This window comes from Pogona vitticeps, chromosome 10, assembly GCF_051106095.1.
Source record: "Pogona vitticeps strain Pit_001003342236 chromosome 10, PviZW2.1, whole genome shotgun sequence".
In the NCBI taxonomy this organism is placed as follows: domain Eukaryota; kingdom Metazoa; phylum Chordata; class Lepidosauria; order Squamata; family Agamidae; genus Pogona; species Pogona vitticeps.
The window spans coordinates 16,412,483-16,434,435 of record NC_135792.1 but is presented as its reverse complement, the minus strand read 5'-3'; the positions used below and the strand labels follow the sequence as shown (position 1 = coordinate 16,434,435).

General features: G+C 41.3%; 1 protein-coding gene and 1 long non-coding RNA gene across 2 annotated transcripts; both read right to left on the bottom strand.

Annotated features, from left to right (window-relative positions):
• Positions 1 to 53: 53 nt before the first annotated feature.
• LOC144584371 (uncharacterized) lies at positions 54 to 3,281 on the bottom strand. The gene is made up of 2 exons (XR_013538572.1): positions 1,084 to 3,281; positions 54 to 956 (listed from the first exon to the last, which is right to left on the bottom strand). It is a non-coding gene; the product is annotated as an uncharacterized LOC144584371 (long non-coding RNA).
• A 374-nt stretch (positions 3,282 to 3,655) lies between these two features.
• TK2 (thymidine kinase 2) lies at positions 3,656 to 20,899 on the bottom strand. The gene is made up of 10 exons (XM_072980785.2): positions 20,428 to 20,899; positions 18,355 to 18,392; positions 16,201 to 16,275; positions 14,594 to 14,647; positions 14,138 to 14,227; positions 13,812 to 13,885; positions 10,499 to 10,587; positions 7,347 to 7,426; positions 6,038 to 6,118; positions 3,656 to 4,794 (listed from the first exon to the last, which is right to left on the bottom strand). The coding sequence occupies exons 1-10, from the start codon at positions 20,609 to 20,611 to the stop codon at positions 4,696 to 4,698; spliced, it is 864 nt and encodes a 287-aa protein (XP_072836886.2). The 5' UTR covers positions 20,612 to 20,899; the 3' UTR covers positions 3,656 to 4,695.
• Between the last annotated feature and the right edge of the window lie 1,054 nt (positions 20,900 to 21,953).

Here is a 21,953-nt window from a genome sequence, read left to right as displayed (position 1 = left end):
GTGTATGTGTTATACCTCAAGAACTATGATGCTCCAATAAGAATACGTAAAAATGTTTTTAAACTGTTCCATTTAATCTGAATAAATATTAAAGTGCACATTTAAAAAACAGCTTAAAACAACATAAAAACGTCCATAAAGTAGCCAGACAAGGAATGTTAAATTTTCTCTCCAGACACTCGCTTCTTTGCTCCTTTCTTCACTCTGCCAAGCGATAGGATTTTCTTTAAACAAACAGCATTACTCCCCTTAACTATTTTGAACAATAACATTTTTGGATATTACTTTGTAACTCCGTTTGTATAAAAATGAATGTATTTTACAGAAATCATGCAGTCTCTGTCCCAATTACTTTCCTGTTCTCAGGATAAGGCTTGTATTTACATCCCAAATGGGCATTTTCACAGCACGGTAAATTCAGAATGGCTGAGAACGCTGACTAGCCACGGCCACACATCTGTGCTTTGTTCAGTTACTTCTGGGTACCGCCTTCTGCCAGAGGAAGCAGCTAAACTACAGATAGGGATCATGTGGTTCTCCAGAGGTTGCTGGACTGCAACTTCCATTATTCCAGGACAGCACATGGGTAAGAGATTGTGGTAGTTGCCATCAAACAACATCCAGAAGGCCACATTGCCTCTCTTCCCACCCCTTTGGCCAGGCTAAACAAATCAGGGACACACACCACAGCCTAGGGGCTGTTCAGGTCTGAACTTTGACTCCCGGAGTGTTATAACAGGGTTTAATTCTTGGCCTGATGGTTCTACTCATTAGAATAGCTCAGAAGTGTTGATCTGCAGTGCTAAGCCAAAAAGGGAGGAATGTGTGGCTTTCCAGATGTTGGCCTGCAACTTCTACTATAGTTGGTTGTTGGCTATCCTTCCACTAGAGCAGACAGAAGTGGCAGCCCAACATTTCTGGCAGGCACACAGTATCCTGAACCAGTGGTCCCTAACCTTGGGCCTCCAAATGTTCTTGGACTACAACTCCCAGAAGCCTTCAGCACCTCTGCTGGCCAGGATTTCTGAGAGTTGAAGTCCAAGAACATCTGGAGGCCCAAGGTTGGGAACCACTGTCCTAAACCATGGGAGGTAGACCCAAGCAGAAGCAATGAAGCCACACATTTGCTTATTCACAAGAAGCCTTATGGATGCTGTTTTCCCATGTACGAGAATCACCTTCCCACAAGAGAATTTAGACTTGAACCCACTTGCACAATTGGGGTAAAGCTGGTAATTCAGAGCTGGTTTAGTATGCCAATAAAATGTTTGAAGAAGGCTTACACATACTTTCAAAGGTATTGTTTTTTTAATCATGTGAGCCGCCTTGAGTCCTTTTTAAGGAGAAAGGCAGAACAGAAATATTTTAAATAAATAAATACGACTTTGACATCAGTAACTAGCTTCAGCAATAGTACCACTCATCGCTTGGAAAGATTTGCAAAGAAACAATTGCTTTTGCAAATGCTGAAATTGGTCAGCTGCTTTGTCTCAGTCCAGCAGCAACTGATGGTAACACCTGCCAATCCTGACTGCATCACAGAACTGCTTTCTTTGGCTAGAGTAGGATGGGATTTGTGTGGCTTACAGAGGCCTTTTATGCAGCCCATGAAGCCCTATCCAATGGCAAAGAATCCTGCCTCTGGTACACCTTGTTCTGGTCCCAAAGTTTTCAGAAAAGTGTAAGTGATTAAGCTTTTGCTTTAATCAGAAGGGACAAGAATCTAGGATTACTTAGTCCTGACAATCACACCTGTAGCGAAGTTTTATTGCTTCTCCTCCCACTTTGCCCAATTTGGAGGTGGTGGGGAAGAAATCCCAGAGTGGTATGACAGATAAGAGAGTCATTCTGCTGCTTTGAATGGGCAATGAAAGGAGTGCAAGGGTTTTGGACTTGAGGAGCAAATAGTGCAAGATTCATACAGCTTCAGGTCATTTAGAAAAACTAGCCACCAAGAACTGCTAAACACCAAGGCATGTGTTGGCTGGTGGGCCCTCAGCATCTGTATGAAACCAGCTGTTAACAGTTCCCTCCTTTCCTCTGTTGAACAGAAGGAAGGACGCAGTGGATAAAGAAATCCAGTGTATCTTAAAGCCTCCAATCACACAAACAGGCAGTGCTACAATGAACAAGTGGGTCCTGCAATAAAATACAACAGGGTAGTCTCCCCTCCTAAAAGGAATACTCCAGTTGGGGGCTTCGCTGAGCAAGCCATTCTACTCTTCCCCATCTTCCATTTTCATTTCAAACTCTCACTTTGCATTCTGCAGCTACTAAGCATGCAGGCGTGGGGTGGGGATACTGTTCCACTGATTTTTTCTTTTAAAAAATTCTTTTTCCAAACATCATTTGGGCCCTATTAAGCACCCCTTGATTCTGGTGGCCCATTTTGCCGACAATGCTGTTCGTATGCACAACCAGAGTTACCTGTTAGGAGGAGTGATTATAATGTTTATATAAGGGAGTTCAGGGAGATATGTGTTTCTCTCTCATTTTACCCTAACAACTATCTTGTAAAGTAGATCAGACTGGGACAGTGACTGGTCCAAGGACATCCAGTGAGTTTGACGACCAAGTGGGTTTCCAACATCTTGGTACAGGAATCTGACTCAGTCTTTGGTCCATGAGTTAGTTGCGTATGACTCTCCAGATGCCAAATTTAAACCCTCTCTACCAACGTTTCCCCCTCCCCCCCAAAAAAACCCACAGGAACTCAAATTTCTTAACTCAGACCCTCATGTGCTTCCCACATTAGACGGCAATTCTGCCTTGTTCAGCGATTCCCAGGACCCCGGATCACCTTGTACCTCGCATTTTTTCCAAATTCCTCTTTTTAAAAAAATGTCCCTGGAAGGACCAAGAGCACACATTTAGTTTTTAAAATGTTAAATGTACAGTGGGGTCTTGACTTGAGAACTTAATCCATATTGGAAGGTGGTTCTCAAGTCAAAAAGTTCGCAGGTCAAATCTGCATTTCCCATAGGAATGCATTGAAAACCATTTGATCCGTATCTGCTCTTTTCTGTCCATAGAAACTAATGGGAAACTGCTATTCCGCCTTTGACCACTAGAGGGGGATATTTGGTTTCTTTTTTTCTTAGGTCAAGAAAGGTTCAGGGAAGGCAGGGAAAATACAGTCCAGGCAGTACCAGGCAGTCCGAAGACTGTCTCCCAATCCACTCTCCAAACGCTGGGAGGAGTGAGGAAGCAGACAGGCACCCTTTTCACTGGCCAACAGTTAACTGAAAGTTCACATTTTGCACTTTCCCTGCCTCCCATGTGGTTTTTTTTAGTTCTTAAATCTAAGTACGTAAGTCAAGTCAATATTTTCCTATGAGAGTGGTTCGTAAGTCAAAATGTTCTTAACTCGGGCCGTTCGTAAGTCAAGACCCCACTGTATTAAGTTAAAAATGTTTTCAAGAAAATTAATTTGGGGGTAATGGTGTAATCCTCAGAGGTTTGTGAGCATAGCCCCAACCCCTAGAAGTGGCCTTACACACGCTAACCATTATACCACATTGTCTCAGCGGAGGCACACTGATGAGAAATTAATCACAGTGATTCTGTGGTTAACAGTAACAAGAGGAAAAACTCACAATAAAGACAGAACTGATGTCCTGGAGTGTTACCCAAAGAGGCTGAACATGACCACAAATTGTGTTCTGGACTGATATAATCTGTACATACCACTTGCAAAAGGAAAAAAATTCTAAGTTAAAGACAAACACAATGTCTCTAAAACCACTTATCTATTGGTACTATATGGGTTTTCTTTGCAACGCTACCTCCCAGCTTTTCTTCAAATAGATTATGATTAAATAACAGTAAGACTTATACATGTATTACATTTTACACAGGCCCTCTCAAAAAGCAGACTTTGCATCAAACTGTGAAAACACACAGTATTTGGTAGTAACAGGAGTAAACAATATATATAACTAGAAGAGCGGGAAATATGCAAATTTTAAATGTCTTTTCATCCAACAGGGGAAAAAAGTGTTGTGTTAAAAACTAGTTTACAGAAAACATGTTATTTAGGGAGAGAAATACATGGTAAGTCTAGGGACACCTATGTGCTCAGTTGTTGTTTTTTTCCTTCTTGGTTTTTCCGCCTAGACATCATCCCTCAGACAAACCTCTACACTTTTCTTTTAATTTCGCAAAGCTGTTTGGGGACTGAGCAGAAAAAGTATTTGAACTACAGAATAAAGGGGGAGGGTAGAAAAGAGCCGACACAGGCAAGTTTTATTTCCACCTGAAACCCATCCCCTCGTGTGGAGACTTACTGCACTTGAAGCTCTTGGGTTTTCAAACGAAAACTCATTAAGATTCAGAGATGCATGAAAGGATCATTTTATGAAGGTCCATGGCTTGGAAAAACCATTCTCTTTTTAGACTACAGCCTGCCAAATCCCCCAGTCAGCATGGTCAGCCACTACACTAAGTGGCCATCCTGGGAGTTGTAGTACACAAAAGATAATGTTTTGAAACTCATCCTGGACCTAGGCCCCAATCCAGAGAACCTCTTGGAATGTGGCCAAGGGCTCACAAGCCCTAGAGGTGGCCTTCTCAGTTGTTCAACCTTCATGTGGGGACAAAAGCTCAGAAACTCATAGATGCAGAACGCATAGGTCTTCAGATTAGTGCTACAACCTGAGAAATCACTAAACTGCACATAATATGATGCATCTATTTCTACAGACGATGCTGCATATTGCACAGGGTTAGTATTCGGTCTTGGTTTTCTTCATACTTTTCCATCATATCCTGTAGGTCATGATCAGCTGGAAGTACCTTCAAAACAAGAAACCAAGCATTAAAATGCTTCTCTGAAAACCTGTTGGCAATGACACTCAACATAGACCGTAATGCTACTTCTATTTGAATTTTTAAGGCACTGCTTCACAATATCTCAAGGGAAACTTCCCAACTTGTCTAGCAGCGAGTGGCAGGGCATACTCCTTCTTACTCAGGGTTGAAACTTGTCTCATTTCTAGAGTTGTTGCTGGGTCCCATCAGCTAAGGCCTGTGCAATGGCAAGGAACAATGGGAAATGTAGTCCAACATCCTCTAGAGCAGCCTCCTGCAACTTTGTACCACCCAGATTTTTGGGGGATCATTCATCCTACCAGCCACACACTAGAAGCAGTTGTTTTTAACTTTTAAAGCCTTATACAGTCCTATGCTGGCCATCTAAATGCTAATAAGGGACTGTTGAGATTTTCAGGAGACGCACCCTCTTAACAATATCAGCATTAGCAGAGGTTTGCCCATCAGGCGTGCAGGAGAGGGCTTTCTCCTCTGTGCTTCCAGACTGAGGAATGCACTACCTTCGAAGTTCGTCAGTTGCCATTCTGACTGCTTTTAAGAAAGGTATAAAAACATGCCTTTTTAAAGTGGAATACAACGTTCAATCTGCTCTGCTGTGTTGTTTTAACTATATATTTAGTTGATTTTGATAGTTTTTATGGTGGGGTTGGTTTTACAGTTTAATGGTTTTGTGATTAATTTTTTGTTTTTTAATTCGTTTGTGAGGAATATAACATGCCTTGACTACTACTCTGTAAGTGGAAAGGCAAAGCATAAATGAAAAGAAAGAAATCAATTTCAGATTTCAAGTTGAAATCTATCTATAGAATCTACCTCTTCCTGGTTAGTTGACCCTTTTTTGCAAAGGGGGGAGGAAAATGGGAGCAAATGGGCTGCACAGTTCATTAAGGTGGAACAAAGAGCAACATATAAATGCAGACAAGAGTTCTTGCCCTGTAGCTGATTAATCACATATCCTTTAATGCCTTCAATTTTATAAAACCTTTAATACATTTGGCAGGAGGAGGGATATTGCTTAAAATGGGTAGGCAAGCTGGTGTCCTCCAGAAATTTCAAACTACATCTTCCATAACCCCGTGTCAGAATGAAAAATAGGACAGGACAGAAAGAGTTGTAATCCAAAAGAAGCTGTGATTATATATTTACACAAATATACAGATAAACTTTCCTATCCTTCTTCACAAGAAAATGGTGAAAATACACTTACAAGCACTGGAGCAGGAACTTTAAACAGTGTTTGCTTTATGAGCCAGTCTTCATAGAGCTGATGAATACTTTCTAAATATTCCTATCAAAAAAGGGGAAGGAAATAGATTTTTGTATAAATCTGAATTTGGGTTGCAATGCAATTTCATTAGTGATGAATTTGCTTTATTCTACTTGATATTCTTTGACTGCAAAAAGTAGAGCAGTCAAAGCTGATGCCTTTTAACTTGGTTAGCTCTTTTGAAGAATAAAATAAGAATCAAACCAATTGGGTATCTAGTTCAATTGTTAGCAAGGTAGATGGAAATCAATTATTTTTTTAAAAAATCAAACTATTTTAATAACCAAAAACCATTTTATAAAATTTAAATTGTGTTTTTAATCAATTTGATTTAAATCAAATCCGCCCTGGTTGTCAGCAGTTAATACGGACTAAAATGGAGTATGCACACCCTGGGATATGTGTAAATAGATGCTACTACAAGAATAACAATATTAAAGGATATTTTGTATGTAATAAGGATAGAAACACAACTACCATATCTTTCTGTGTATAAGACGCCCCCATGTATAAGACACACCCCCCCACTTTTCTAACCCAAAATTAAGAAATCTAAATGGGGCTTAGCAAATGTAGGGTAAAAAGGATCAAAGTGCTGCAGGATGGCATTCATCTGCTTTCTCCCTTTGTGATAAGCCCCGTGGGGCTTAGCAAAAGGAGGGGGAAAGGGATCAAAGCAATTCCATGACTGCACAATCATCTGGATCCCTTTCCTCCTTATACAGCCATAGGATTGCTTTGATCCTTCCCCCCTCCTTTTGCTAAGCCCCATGGGACTTAGCAAGCAGAGATCAAAGCGATTTTGCAGCACTTTGATCCCTGCTTTCCTTTTGCTAAGGCTTAGCAAGTAGAGGAGAAAGCAGGGATCAAAGCCCTGCAGGATCACTTTGATCCCTGCTTTCCCCCCTCCACTTGTTTTTCCTCCTCAGCTTACTTCCGTGTATAAGACGACCCTCAATTTTTAGTTTAAAGATTTTAGACAAAAGTATAGTCTTATACATGGAAAAATACAGTATAATAAACAACAAGAACCAATATAGCACAAAAACACCAGATTAATTGAACTGGGCTGAAATGCACAAAAGTAAATGTGGTTCATCTAGAAAAATGTTCCTCCGCATATCTAATACCAGTTTTGTTTGAAATATAATAGAGTATTATCAATGGCATCTTGCTACCAGATTATATTCCAAAACTCTACACTTCCATAAACACAAAGTTGTTCATTAGAAGAGAGTGATCTCCTTACCATAGGAATGACTTTTTCCTCTTCCCGGCACCGCCGTTTGAGTCTTTCAAAACACCTCTCCGGAGAGGTTTGTAGGTAAACTGTCATGAGAAAGAAAGGGAGAGAGGAAGAGAAAGGGAAAAGTCTATTAAGGTGTGACTGGACTCCCACCCAACTTCTGAATCTTCAGAAAGGAATAACCCTAGCACTTCGGTCACGTACCATATGTGCATCATTTGGGTATGTTCACCTCAGGAGTTAACACAATGCATGGAAGGGGAGCCCTGATGCATTTATTTGATTGTAAAACTATGCTGTATAGTCATTAGAGCAGGGGTGGCCATTTCAGTGCAACCATGGACCATTTTTGGAGATTTACTAGAAGCCTGACAAAGCACGGTTACAAAGGCTAATTTGTATATTACATTATTTTATCATCAGGTTTTTGTAAATGTTGCTACAAAAGGTGTTTTTTTTTTAAACTGGTTAAACTAAAAAAGCCCCCTGGCCTTTATGGCCCTTCAAACACCATAAAATACTTTTAAAAGAAAAATTGCAGAGTGACAAGACCACTGGAGTGCTGAGGAGACTCTCAACTCATAGCCAAATTAGTCTCCCATGCTCTCTAGGAGGCATGAGGAGACTTCCTGAGCAGATCGTTTTTTCAAAACAATTTTTAAATCTTGGACGATGTAGACGTGCATCAAAGGTGCCAGGGGAGTGTACAAAAATGCCCCTCTGGCTGCATGATAATGGTTAGAGTATTGTACTGGGGCTTAGAAGATCCAGGCTCATATCTCCACTAAGCCATGCACTCAAAAAGGTCATCCTGGGCCAGTTACTCTCACACAACCTCTCCTCTCTCACAGAGTTCCTGCAAATATAAAATGGGAAGGCAGAGAACCACATACGCTGCCTTGACTACACTGGTGAAAAGGCAGGATATAAGTGTAAACAATAAACAAATGTGCACATGAAGAAAGAAGTAATGCTGGGGAGATGGCAAATACTTTCTCCATGTCCACTGCTTTTTTGATGAAAATCCCCTACCACATCTTACAAAGACTCCAAGCATGACTAAATGTGTAGTTACTTCGTACACTAAAAAAAGTTGTGGGGGTAACAATCTAAAGTCATTATACAGAGAGAGAGAGAGAGAGAGTACACACACACAGTACACACACAACACACACACACACATGCACTGGCCAAAATTATTGGCACCCTTAATATTTGGAGACCACAGCAGCGATACAAGGATATCTGCAAGCGGGATCTGAAGGCCTTAGGAGTGGACCTCAACAGATGGGAAACCTTGACATCTGAGCATTCAGCCTGAAGGCAGGCGGTGCATCACGGCCTCTCCCAATTTGAAGAGACCCTTGTCCAGCAGGCCGAGGCAAAGAGGCGGTCCCGAAACCAGCAAAACCAGGGAGCTGGACAGGGGACAGATTGTATTTGTCTTCAGTGTGGAAGGGATTGTCACTCTCGAATTGGCCTTCTCAGCAACACTAGATACTGTTCCAAGTCCTACATACAGAGCATGTTACCATAGTCTCTTGAGACCGAAGGATGCCTAATCTAAATCTAACACCCTTTCGAAAAAATACCTGAAATCAGTCACTTCCTGTAACTGTGAATGAGTTTCTTACACCTCTCTACTGGAATTTTGGACCACTCTTCTTTCGCAAACTACTCCAGGGCCTTCTGATTTTAACAATGCCTTCTCCCAACTGCTATTTTAAAAATCTCTCCCCAGGTTTTCTATGGGATTCAGATCTGGACTCATTGCTGGCCATTTCAGAACTCTCCAGCGCTTTGTTTGTAACCATTTCTGAGTGCTTTTTGAAGTGTGTTTTGGGTCATTGTCCTGCTGGAAGACCCATAACCTCCGGTGGAGACGCAGCTTTCTGACACTGGCCACTACGTTGCACTCCAAAAGTCTTTGGTAATCATCGGATTTATGATAACGTTCACACAGGCATCCAGTACCAGAAGCAGCAAAACGACCCCAAAACACCTTTGAACCTCCACCATGTTGGACTGTAGGGACTGTGTTCTTTTCTTTGAATGCCTCATTTCTTTTTCTGTAAACAGTCTCATGATGTCCTTGACCAAAAACCTCTACTTTTGTCTCATCTGTCCACAGTACGTTCTCCCAGAAGGACTGTGCTTTTGTCACATAAGTTTTGGCACACTCCAGTCTTGCTTTTTTATGCCTTCGTGTCAGCAGTGGTGTCCTCCTGGTTCTACTACCCTTTTCGTTCAGAAAGCAACCGATAGCGCGAGCTGACACTGTTGTACCCTGTGTCTGCAGATCAGCTTGAATTTGTTGGGAAGTTAATCTGGGTTCTATATCCACCATTCGAACAAAGTAATTTTTCAGTAATTTTGCTCTTCCGTCCATGTCAAGGGAGGTTAGCTACAGTGCCATGGGCTGTAAACCTCTTCGTGGTATTGCACACAGTGGACACAGGAACATTAAGATATATGGACATGGACTTGTAGCCTTGAGATTGTTAATGTTTTTCCACAATTTATCTCTCAAATCCACAGACAACTCTTTACACTTCATTCTTTTCTCCATGCTCAGTGTCACACACAACACAAAGGTTGAGTCAACTTTTCTCCATCTTAACTGGTTGCAAGTGTGATTACTATATTGCCCACACCTCTTTTGACAGGTGTGTCTAAATACAAATTATAGGAGCATCACGTGCTTGAAAAGCAATTATTTCTTACAATTTAGACAGGGTGCCAATAATTTTGGCTAGTGCATTTTTGGGTTTCTGTGTGGGATTGTATCAGAAATGAATTTTCCTCTCTGTTTGTGTGTGTGTGTTGTTCCAACGCAAACCAAAAAAATGAACATGTGAGTATCAAAATATTTGCAACTGCAACAATTTTCTGAGAGAAGAGTTGCATTTTCTGACAGAATTCCAAGGATGCCAATATCTTTGGCCATGACTGTATATAAAAAGGTAAATCCCATTACCTACAAAAATATTCATTTGAAAAGAGAGGTGCAACACATCGTGGCTCCATTACATGCTAGCCCTTTTAAATATAATGTAAACTGCCATGGCTGGCCAGTTTATGGATTCACTAGGGATTTGGCTACAGAAATGCATTCATTTTAAAACAAAAACAGTAACAACAAATCTCCACTTTACCTATCAGATCAACTGAAACATTCATGTTTTTTATGATCCACTCAAACCACTCTGTCAATACCACATAATCCACTTCTGGCATTTTTCCACTGTAACAGATAAGAAACATGCAGATATGATATACGTATGAAACACATGACTGTATCACTTCTATGGAAAAATACCCTTTCAAATATATCTGTGCTTTTCAGCTGGTAGAGAACACAGCTAAACAGAAACTTCAATGTGTGGAACCTAACTGTAACTCATTGCGCAAAATCTTAACTCTTCAGGGATCATGTTACAGAACAGTCTGGTTTTCTTTTGTTTTGGGGTGGGGTTTTCTTAGGCTCACCTAAATAATTATGGTTTAGAGTGTCATGAAAAATCAAGTAAACTGTTGAATGAGCAGAACTTAGGGAGCACTTTTGTACAACAATTTTGTAGTACATTTGTCCTGCCTGTTCAAGATTATTTCTGGGGGTCACGTTCTTAAATTGCTCAGTCCTTGTTCATCATGGCACAATTTTTTAAATATTATCTCCCCTGCCCCAAAATAAAATCCTGAGGGTGTGTGCCCTTTTACCCAAACCTGGATGTAAAGAGAGGGAACTGGAACCAGAGAAGCATTTTGTATGGTTTTTTCCAATGACTTCAAGACTGCCAGTGACTGCAAACAAAGGTTTTCAACACTATTCACATAATTAACAACTTACAGTATTTAGCAATTAAAAAGCTACAATGAAAGCTGAAAATCAGGTGACAGAAAACACAAAGAGGATTACAACATCAAATGCCTTTGTCTTCTTTTAGTTGCCTATGTTAAAACTCTTCAATTCCATGCCAATTGAAGAGTTTTAACATAGGCAACTAAAAGAAGACAAAGGCATTTGAAATGTTGATTTATTGCAAGATGCTAATAAATTCTTGGATCAAGAGGACTGTGAATCAAGAAGCGCTAAGATGAATGACTAAATACAAATAACCACACACATGCAAGCCAAACTGCCTGTGTAAAGACAATTGCACAAACAGCTGGCCATTGTATGCCCAATTGAGGGAACAAGTCATAACGAAGGGAGGGCCAGGTCCGCAACAAAAATATCCCCATTGCTTGTGCTTGCCTTTACACACTACAGTGCACTACAGTGGTAAGATTCTGGTTATAAAATGCAGAAAGCTGCAACATTTTGGTTATATAAAGAGAAACAAAAAATACACATTTTTCAAATATTGCTGATCATTCAAGATAATATAAGTGATCTGGAGAATCCACAGGAAGGAGAATAATGTTTCAGCTAAGGAACCTGGGAGATTGGTTTGCATGGAGCACAACAAAGTTTGGAATTGCCACATTCAAAATCAAAATAGGCATAACATCTCCAGTGGGAGAGAAACAATAACAGGAAGGATCTCCTGGCAGACTGGTTAAAAATAATGCTGCATAATTACCTTGCTGACTTATTTATAAGGCTGTTCAAAATAATATAGATAAAAAAATATTAAGGGCCTGCAACTTTGAGAACTCTGAACAATCCAAATGACTGGTATGTAACACGTCATACTGAATATGCCAATACAAACTGCATCAAATTCCCAACTTACTATCAATGCAAATCTCTAGAAAAGCATGCCCTGTAAATATGGATGGATGTTATCTTTTGATTATTGTATCTTGGAGACTGTTAATTTTCTTCACAAAAAATCCAAATAAATATACATAAAAAGAAAAAGAAAAGATCACTATGTAATTTACGTAACTGAGGAATTCATGAAGGCAAACGACACCATGTTCTTCACTATAGAGTAAGTAAGTAAGTAAATAAATAAATAAATGTAAGATGTTGATTTCCCATCTTAATCCTATCAAAAGCACTAAACATTTTGAAATGCAACAAAAGATATTAGACTTGCTGCACTGTGGTTTTCAGTCATGCATTCAAAAACCAAAATTCCATATTACTTCACGGATACAGTAAAAGCACACAAAAACTAAGACTGCTCCATCTCAAAACTCTTTGCTTATAATTTTTTTAATGCATGGCTTCCAACACCATACAAGTGTCAGTACCTCCAAATTCTACCCCATACACACACACAAAGTTGGACTGGGATCAAACTAATGTTTTAAAAACCAAAGAAAAAAGTGATTGGAAAACTGATAAATGCATCTTTGTTTCTCAAGTACTGAGACAAATGATGCACTTTTCTACGGTATTATATATCTGCATAATCAAATCCACATATATTTCACTGGAGACAATGTAGCACAGATGCCACCTTGTGGATTAACAAGTAGATTTCCGATTTCCCTCTGCTTTTAGGACAGAAAATTGTCTAGTTCTCAGACCTTTGGGAATCAGGGGGAAATTTACTTAGGAGGAATAGCCAAGAAAAACAAAACACATTATTAGCTAGGCGACAACAGTTAACTTGAGCGTTTGAGCTACATATGACTGACACAGTCAAAATGGGTGTCGGACGCCAACTGAGAAGAATGTGGCTCTTGTTACAGGGCAGGATTGGGCCAAGAGTGGCCGTGGGACAGCATGTGGCTCCGCCAATGCTGTTTTTACTGGCCCTTCACATCCAGACTTCTTGAACGGGGAGTGGGAAGAAGTGTGCCCCCCCCCCGCAAATCTTCCAGAGATTGCATTATGGGTCCTGGAAACTTCCCAAAGATGCAATTTGCCTTTAAATACATTGTACTGTACGCGCCTTCCCACACACTATTTAACACCTCCAAAATACCACTTTTCAAAACTGGAAGTAAATTTCTGTTCATTTCTAACTTCTCTCTCTCTCTCTCCCCCCCCCCCTTCCTCCCTCTTTTTCAATGTTTGATGGATCAGGCAGAAAATTAGCCCACCAATCTGCTAAAGCTGCCAACCACTGCTATAGGGCACCCTTATTCAGATTACAGGGCTAGATCCAAGATTAGCCCCAAACACTGTAGATCCACTGAAATCAATGGAGCTTATGTTCCCTGTGGTTTAGAAGTCCAATTCATTTTGATAGGTTAAGCTGCTGAATTTAGCCAATATTCTCCACATGCCATAAATACAAGACTTCTCCTTTTTTTTAAAAAAAGGAACAGATTTATTGTGAGACTGAGAGCTTTATTTGATCTACAATTCACCTTTTTTACCATCTTCATTAACATTTTAATTAACTGCATTTAGCTTAGCTGTTTTTCTTAAAAGAGTCAAAAACCATCAGAATAGATTAAGTTGGTTAACAAAGCATAGCAAAATTTCAGAAATAAAGTGCAAGTTAAATCTCAACACAAAGCAAGCTTTAAAAATAAAACAAAATAAAATGCTGGATACTGTACCTTCGATACAGGTTTTCTACAAAAATGTATTTTGCACTGTGAATTGACCTCTCCATCATTCTTACGGGAGAAATCTGCAAATTAAAATTTCAAGAGCTGTGTAGTATTTTTACCTTTTAACCATTTAAATTAAGTATTTGGCTGCCACAGAGAGTGAACAGTTTAAACTTCAACAAGGGAGGACTCATCATGGGAGACGAAAAAGAAGCAAGTAATGGTAGTACAAGATGAGAATGGGAAAGATCAATTTATACATACTAAGCCCTTGTTTCATTCAGGAATGAGAATTCTAGCACCAAAGGAAAGAAAAAACATCTCAAACATACCATCGGTCTTGTGTGCTGGTCCAACATAGTAAGCTGCACATATGTTTGTAATGTTATTCCCCACCGGGTTGCATCTTGGTACATTAAGCCCTGATGTACAGAAAAATATCATTTTTATCCAGGTTGTTTTTGAATTGTATTCTCACTATCTACATGCTGTTATAGTCAAAGATACAAGTAAAAACAACAACATGTTGCAGTATGGAGAGGTGCTGCTGAGGATTCCAGAGCCTCCACTCCATTTCAACCCTCCGTGTCTCATCCCTCTTCACCTGTCTGTCAGGATCCATGCCCTGCTGAACATGCTCTAAAATTCTGAATTTCCCTTAAACCTGCTGGTAGCATCCACCTGTGTTGGTGGTGCCATTTCAGCAATTCGAAAAACAGTATTCAGAGAACTGAGATGACAAAATGATGTCACTGAAATAGTAATAAAAATTAATCCTTGGAACTTACCAAAGGGTTATGCCCATGAACATTCCTCCATTTAGATACTGGTTCAGTCAACACCTGAGTTTGAAATATGATGTTTGCGGGGTTTTAAAGACTATTTCCAGTACAAGAAATTTTCATCTGCTAATAGATACTATAACTTCACTTATCTGAACGGCCAAGAACAGGAAAAACAGGCAACTTTTTCTGAGTCACATTCTCTGCCACAGACAAGGCCAGAACCAAAAGCAAGTAGATCATCTTTTTCTCTCTCTTTGTGCTACCCTCTTTTCTTTCTCTTTCTGCCAACCCCTTCCTCTCCCGCAAGAATTGCCTGGAAAGGGACAGACTGCTGTTCACAGAGGTTTAGTGCTGTGCACTAATTGCTCAAATTCAGACTTTTTAAAAAAAGCACTCTAGTGGATTATGGGAGTTCAAGTAAAAGTGAAAGATCAAGCAACCAGTGAAGAATGTGGTCAGCCCACAATTGATGACTGAGTTTCAAAAGTCAGATCTGGGCCCCTGATGAGCGCTCTGCACAAGTATTTCCTCTCACCCCTCTAGTCTAGAAACCAGGATGGATTAAATTCTCCCACCAAGATCTACCCGTGTCACTCGTGCGAGCCAGGAGGTGAGGCTGAGGAGCCTAATGCCGAGAGAGGCCCGGAAGGAAAAGACCAGAAATCGGGCCTTCTCGGCGGTGGCTCCTCGTCTCTGGAACAACTTACCTCCTGAGATTCGCGCGGCTCCCTCGCTGGACATTTTTAAGAAACAACTAAAAACATTGATGTATAGGCAGGCCTTCCCAACATAAAAGTCCTGACGATCTTTCCTTTCCTATATCTTTCTTTGATTTCTACCTTAGTTTAGGTGCAATGTTTTTAAAATTATATTGGTTTTTTATTGTAAGCCGCCTAGAATGGGCTAATATGTCCAGATAGGCGGGATAGAAATAAAATAAATAAATAAATAAATAAATAAATAAATAAATAAATAAATGAATGAATGAATGAATGAATGAATGAATGAATGAATGAATGAATTGATCTTTTTATCCACCCTACTAGAAAAAATGCAATAACTATTGCATGTTGTCAAATGGTTTCCAGCCTATGGCAACTCTTTCTAGGGTTTTCTAGGTACAGAGCACTCAGAAATGGTCAACCATTCTCTTCTACTCGTTATGCTCCGAGATCTTATAGCCTGCCCAAGGCCACACAGGTTGGCTCACCTCTCAGGAGGCACAGTGGAGAATCAAACCTGCAACCTCAGTTTCAACTCAATGACCTACCTTAGAAACTATATAGGTATGAAGAAAATATCATTTGTATTTATAATATAGTCAGCTATATATACAGTTATATTACAGAGTTATAACACAGCTAGCCAATCACACCCGAGCGCCTTCTCAACTCACCTTTCACCACCATAAGGAATTCAAATATATTAAAGGTAAACAAAATTCAAATAACATCTTAAGCTAAATTCTACGCAAGTTTACCCAGAGAAGTAGGCTTCATAATTAAATGTTCTTATTTAGTTTTTATTTAGTTTTCATTGTTTTAGTTTTATTGTTAAAAACAATAAACAGAAAACTCTTACAAATTTATCAGAAATCTCAAATGCCTCACCTCAATCCTAGTGTTTTTAGCAAAATAATTCAGGCATGTTGTTTTCCCACTTGCAATGTTCCCCTCGATGCAAATCTAGTGGAAAAAAAACCCCAAAACAATTAAGGTTGCAATGTTAAATAAAAATAGCAACATATATGCAAAGTTAGCATTTTTTTTATAATGACACTTAAACACTGAAGACACTTACCCTCCCAAGCAACCCACATATTTCTGTACATATTTAACATCCAGTTGTTAGGAACTTTTGACTTCAAATAAAGGCCTATGGTCTTCATGCTCATTCCCCCACTTTTTACATCATACATTTAAATCATAGTAGCAATCTCAATGCTTTAAGTGCCTATTTTCTTCTGCAGCCAGCGCAGCACCATTCTACACACATGAGGGGGAAGTAGGAACTTTGAGGGAGAAGCTTTTTCAAAAATATAAAATAGCAAACTAAGGAGCAACGCTCCTATAATAGGAGCATTGAATTCTGACATCATTATGCTGCTGCATGTTGGCTAGTCCCATGTGAAGGAGCAGATAGACAACCAAGCGCAGATAAACAAACAACAAACCAAGATGGAAGTCTTATCCCTCACAAACCAAAGAAATAACCCTGGCTGAGTGACCAGCTCTGGCAGGTACAGGAGTGCCTGGGACCCTCACATATGCCCCAAAATGCATTGAGGGGGGGAATGAAACCAGAATTCTACCTCCAGCTTTGAAACCTGGAAGTCTACGTCTAGTTTTGAAAAAGCAATGTTTTGTGGTATTAAATGGTGCAAGGAACTATAACTTGTTTAAAGCATGATTCTTGGAAGCTTTCACGAGTTATAATTCATTTTTTGCAGAAAAAGGAAGGATATGGAGTCACAAAGCCTGCCTGCTGGCCACATGCCCCCTGTCACTTTTCAGCAGGTTCAAACCTGTCTCCGCCCCTATCCCAAAGTTGTTAATACTACAGCTCCCAGACATCTTCACCACTGGTCATGCTATCTGGGACTTCTAGAAGTTGAAGTCCAACAATCTCAGGGGGCCCAAGTTTGAGAGCTATCTAGAGTTATTTGTCTGGTTTGTCAAGGGAAGAGGCAAGCCAGAAAGCCAGCTCCAGTTGTATTCACACATCATGATAAACAGCGCATGAATCAAAGGTTCATGGTTTGTTCAGCTAGCCACATTTACTACAGACAGGAACAACTCAGTAGAAAGAACCGGCATATTGCTTGTAGATAGTAAGCAACAGCTCCCAAGTCAAGATATACTATGTCTACAGCATTCCCTCTGTCTGTCAGGGAGGTGACCTGATCAAAAAACAAGATCAACTTGGTTTGGCAGGATTTGTTCTTGACAAATCTGTGTTGGCTTCTAGTTATTATTGCATTGTTTTCTAGGTGCTTGCACAATGACAGCTTTACAACCTGTTTTAGAATTTTGCCTGGGATTAATGTCAGGCTGACTGGCCTGTAGTTCCCAGGTTCCTCTTTTTTTATCCTTTTTGAAAACAGGGACAACATTAGCCCTCCTCCAATCCTCTGGCACTTCACCCATTTCCCTTGATTTCAAGAAAATAATGATTATGTTAGTTATTTTTCTACATTGTTTTTAATGTATTTTAATTTTTGTAAGCCGCCCCGAGTAGACGTTGTCTAGAGAAGCGGAGTAGAAATTGAATAAATAAATAAATAAAATAAAAGATTTCAAGAAAATCACCCAGAGTAGCCTTCGGCCAGATGACAGCAAGAGTGAGAGAAAGTATACACACATACATATAGATATAAAAGCAAATTCATCAGTTCTACATCAGCAGTAGTTCCTACAGTATGAACCCATGTAGTCATAGCCTCAGCCAGGATCTCACTGGAAAGTTTCATTCATCCTCCTCCTCTGTAGAATGGTAGTACTTATACCAACCTTCTGTAAGCATTTTAAAAAGAGAATTGGGGTTATTTATGTCTTCCATTGTGCAAGCTTAAAAGTTCATTATCTTGGCATGTTGACATTTCAAAATGTACAATGACCCTTAGATTACAACCTTTTACCAGCAACCATGCCAATCCAGCATTCTTCATGTCATAATACAAAAAGAGGCATTTCTCCAAGCTACAGCTGTCTCTTTATGTATTTCTAAAGTATATTCTATACCCTTCCAGGGAATATCATACTTACAACTGTCTTCTTCAGTCCTCCATTTAGCTGGTGTTTCCCTTAAGGGTGGGGGAAGAAAGACAGTAATCAGGAAGTTATTCTAAAGACTGTCACAGGCATTATGCTTAAATATTAACAATACTAAAACTGAAAAACACAGTGTTGAATAGAGAGCGTTCAAACAGCCTTTTCCAAAACTGATATCCCTGATACATTTAGAACTATATGTCTTAGCTAAACATGGGGGTATTCATATACAAATACAAATATCCACATGCAGCTGGAGTTGACAAGGGTCCAGCCCCTGGGTCTGGACCGTCCATTCATGCGTCTGCTGCCACCGGCCCCACTCATCCTTCCAATTGCTCCCAAGTGCCATTCTCTTCCCCAAGGCTGCCAAGTGGTGAGCTGATCGGCGCTCCAGAGCAATTGGAAGGAAGAGAGGGGCCACTGCCGCCGCCAGACACATGAGTGGACAGTTTGGCCCCAGGCACCAGACCCTTGTTAACTCCAGTTGTGTGGGATCACTCATATACAAATATGAATATCCCCATCACTAATCTTAGCAGTTACAACCAGCCTAGTCAAGGAAGATTAGAGTTGTACTCCAAAATATCCAAATGGTAGGTTGGGAAGTGCCATGTTAGACCAACAAGGGTTTAAGGCCATATTTATCCAGGAAACTCACTGGACGCAGGTTAACCTACTAACACAGGGTTGTTGAAAGAATAAAATATAGGGGAGAAGCATGTATATTGCTGTATGCCAATAGGAACTACTAAAGTTCTGCAAAAATACTTTAAGAAAACACCAACAGCCGAATTACAATGGAAGGTGCTGCTGATCAAAAAAGGGGGATGGAGAGTCAGCAGCAGAAAACTATCTGTAAGCAGTGCAAATGAAATGCAGCACCTCATACTGCAAAATTCTGTTGCAGGTTCTACTTGTAATAAATCTTTCATTCAGGGTATATTACACATTTCAATTTCAGAAACTGTGAACACCACAATACGCAACTCTATAAATTTCCTAATTCCACCACAATCTACTTTGGAACATAAGTTGCTAGGGAACAATGAACATTCACTCTCCCGATCCTACTTTTAATGGTCACAGAGATGCCGGTTTCTCAGAGACACAAAGTTAGCCACTGCAGGAAACTGAAAGCTGAACTAGGCCCTTGTTACGTCACAGATGTGGGCTGTTCAGGAACAGTTACAAAATGGTGCGCATGTGAGACAATGCAGAAACTCTATGGCTAATTTAAAAGCCAGTAACGGCATCTCTACTGTGTTTTTTAGCATGTCTAAATACTGTACTGTACTATGTCTTGAAGCCAGAAGAATTACCCCCAAAATCAGACTTGTCAGTTTGTTGGCATCTCCTTCCCTGAGATTTGAAGTCTAAAGCCTGAAGAATCAACCCTGAAATCTCAGATCCACTGAAAAGCCAAAAGCTGAGAACCCATTGCATTAAAATAAAAGTACTGTACTGTATTACGATACCCAGTGTGGTGTAATTAATGCACAGAGTGACAGATTTGGAATCGGGAAGCCTGGATTCAAATCCCCACTCAAGTCACGGATACTCACTGGGGGAAGGGAACTGGCAAAACCACTCCTTGTATACAGTACAATATCTCACTTGCCTTGAAAGCCCTATTAGGCTCGCGAGTTGACAACACATAACAACTACTGTACTGTACTGTACAACGCTACTGGTTACAGTCCTGGGCCAGGCTGCACAAAAGCAGCTCTTGCCCGGTTCGGGGCACCGGTGCTCGGGCCCTTTTTCAGAGCCGCAGCCTCAAGGCAAGAGATGGAGGCAACGCTCCCACGTGCACGTCGCGACCGGGAAGCAAGCCCCGCAGACCTCCGTGGGGGGGGCGGACTTCCAAAACACGTGGCGGGCACGGGATCGCAGGTTCACTCGCGGAAGGTCTGCAAACGGCGTGCAAGTTACGAAGCGTTTCCGCTCGCGCCTTCCCAACAAGCTCGGGGGGGGGGGGGAGGGAGAAATAAAATCAGGGTTTTGTTTGGGCGCTCCGGAATAATTAACGGGGCCGTGCAGGTCGTCAAAAGAGCAGCGACGTACCGGGGGCTTCTGGAGAGGAGGCGGCGGCAGCCATGCCCCGGCGGCCTCGGTCTCTCTGCAGGGGAAGAAGAAGCGGCAGGAGGTCGGAGGGCCCGGCTTTCCCCTTCCAGAAACCGAGGGCAGGCCGGGCCGCTCGGATGCACGCGGGACCCAGCAAGGGCAGGTGGCAGAGGGATGGAGACATCGCCCATGTCCCGAGGCAGCCTTCCGGGAGGATCTGCCAGCCGCCGCCGCTCCGAGGAGGAGAAGGGAGAAGACGCAACAGAGAGCGCAACGCCGACCGCCTGCCTGCCTGCCTGGCTTCCTTCCTTCCTTCCGCTTCTCTCCACCCTTTGCTTCCTGTGTACGTGAGGCAAGCTCCTATCTCGTGTCGGAAAGTCAAAGCCCGGCAAGGGCAGGGAGGACAGCCTTTCCAAGGGGTTGGCTGGGCTGCCCTTGCGAGTTAAACAAGACGTCGAGCTGCTTTGGCTTGCCTGATGTTTTGGACTTCAACTCCCAGAAGCCAAGAGGGGATAGCAAAGGATTGTGGGAGTCGTAGTCCGTCACAGACAAAAGGCTTTGGAAGAAAAGTCTAGTGAACTTTAAGAGCCTGGCACTGGAGTTGTAGGTTGCATCAGCTGGCCTGGACTTCTATGGACAGAAGGGCCAAAGACTGCCCACCCACCCCCCGATTCCCTTTGGCACAGACTCTTGAATAGGGTGGGGTGCAAGAGCAGAAAGGAATGGCTAGCCCCACCCCCCCAGGAAATGGCCAAGCAGAATTGGGGCAAGACATCAATGTAGTTTTGCCCCAGGGGTAGAGGGGGCAAGCCTTTGCCATGGCAATTTTTTTTTTGACTACAACTCCCACAGCCCTTTATCATCGGCAGTATATGCTGGGGATTCTGGGAGTTGTCGTCTAAAAAAAAAATCTGAAATGCCAAAGGATCACCACCTCTGCCTCCTGAAATTATCAATTTAGCATAATCAGATCAAGTCAAAATAGGATGCCTTAAATTTGAACCCCCAGTCTTGCATCTCTTGCAAATCTATTTCAAACTGTTGTGATATTTCAGTGCTGTCTGGAACTATAAGATGCTTTTGTGTTGCCATGTGCAGATATGTACTGAAATGTGAGAGGAAGGGTTTTTTTTGTGGAGGAAAAGTCCATTGCAGGTTGCAAGCCGTGATGGGGATGTATAATCTCCAGGCTTAAAAAGAAGAGACCTCAACACACCAGATGCAGGGGAGGGATCTCATGGGCTTCCCAGAGGTATCTGGTGAGGCCGCTGTGAGACACAGGAAGCTGGACTAGTGCCAAAGACTTGTGCTGCTACAGAGACAAGTGTTTGTCCTCACCATAAGTGAAGATGTATTAATGTTGTGGCATCCTGGACTGGGGTCTGGATAATTGCCAAACAACAACAACCAACAAATTATCTCTTCTCCCACCCACCCCCAAAAAACTCCTATGTCACACTGTTATGACCATTTAGTTCTATTTTGTGACATATACAAAATATACATGAAAGTGGCATATCCCGAAG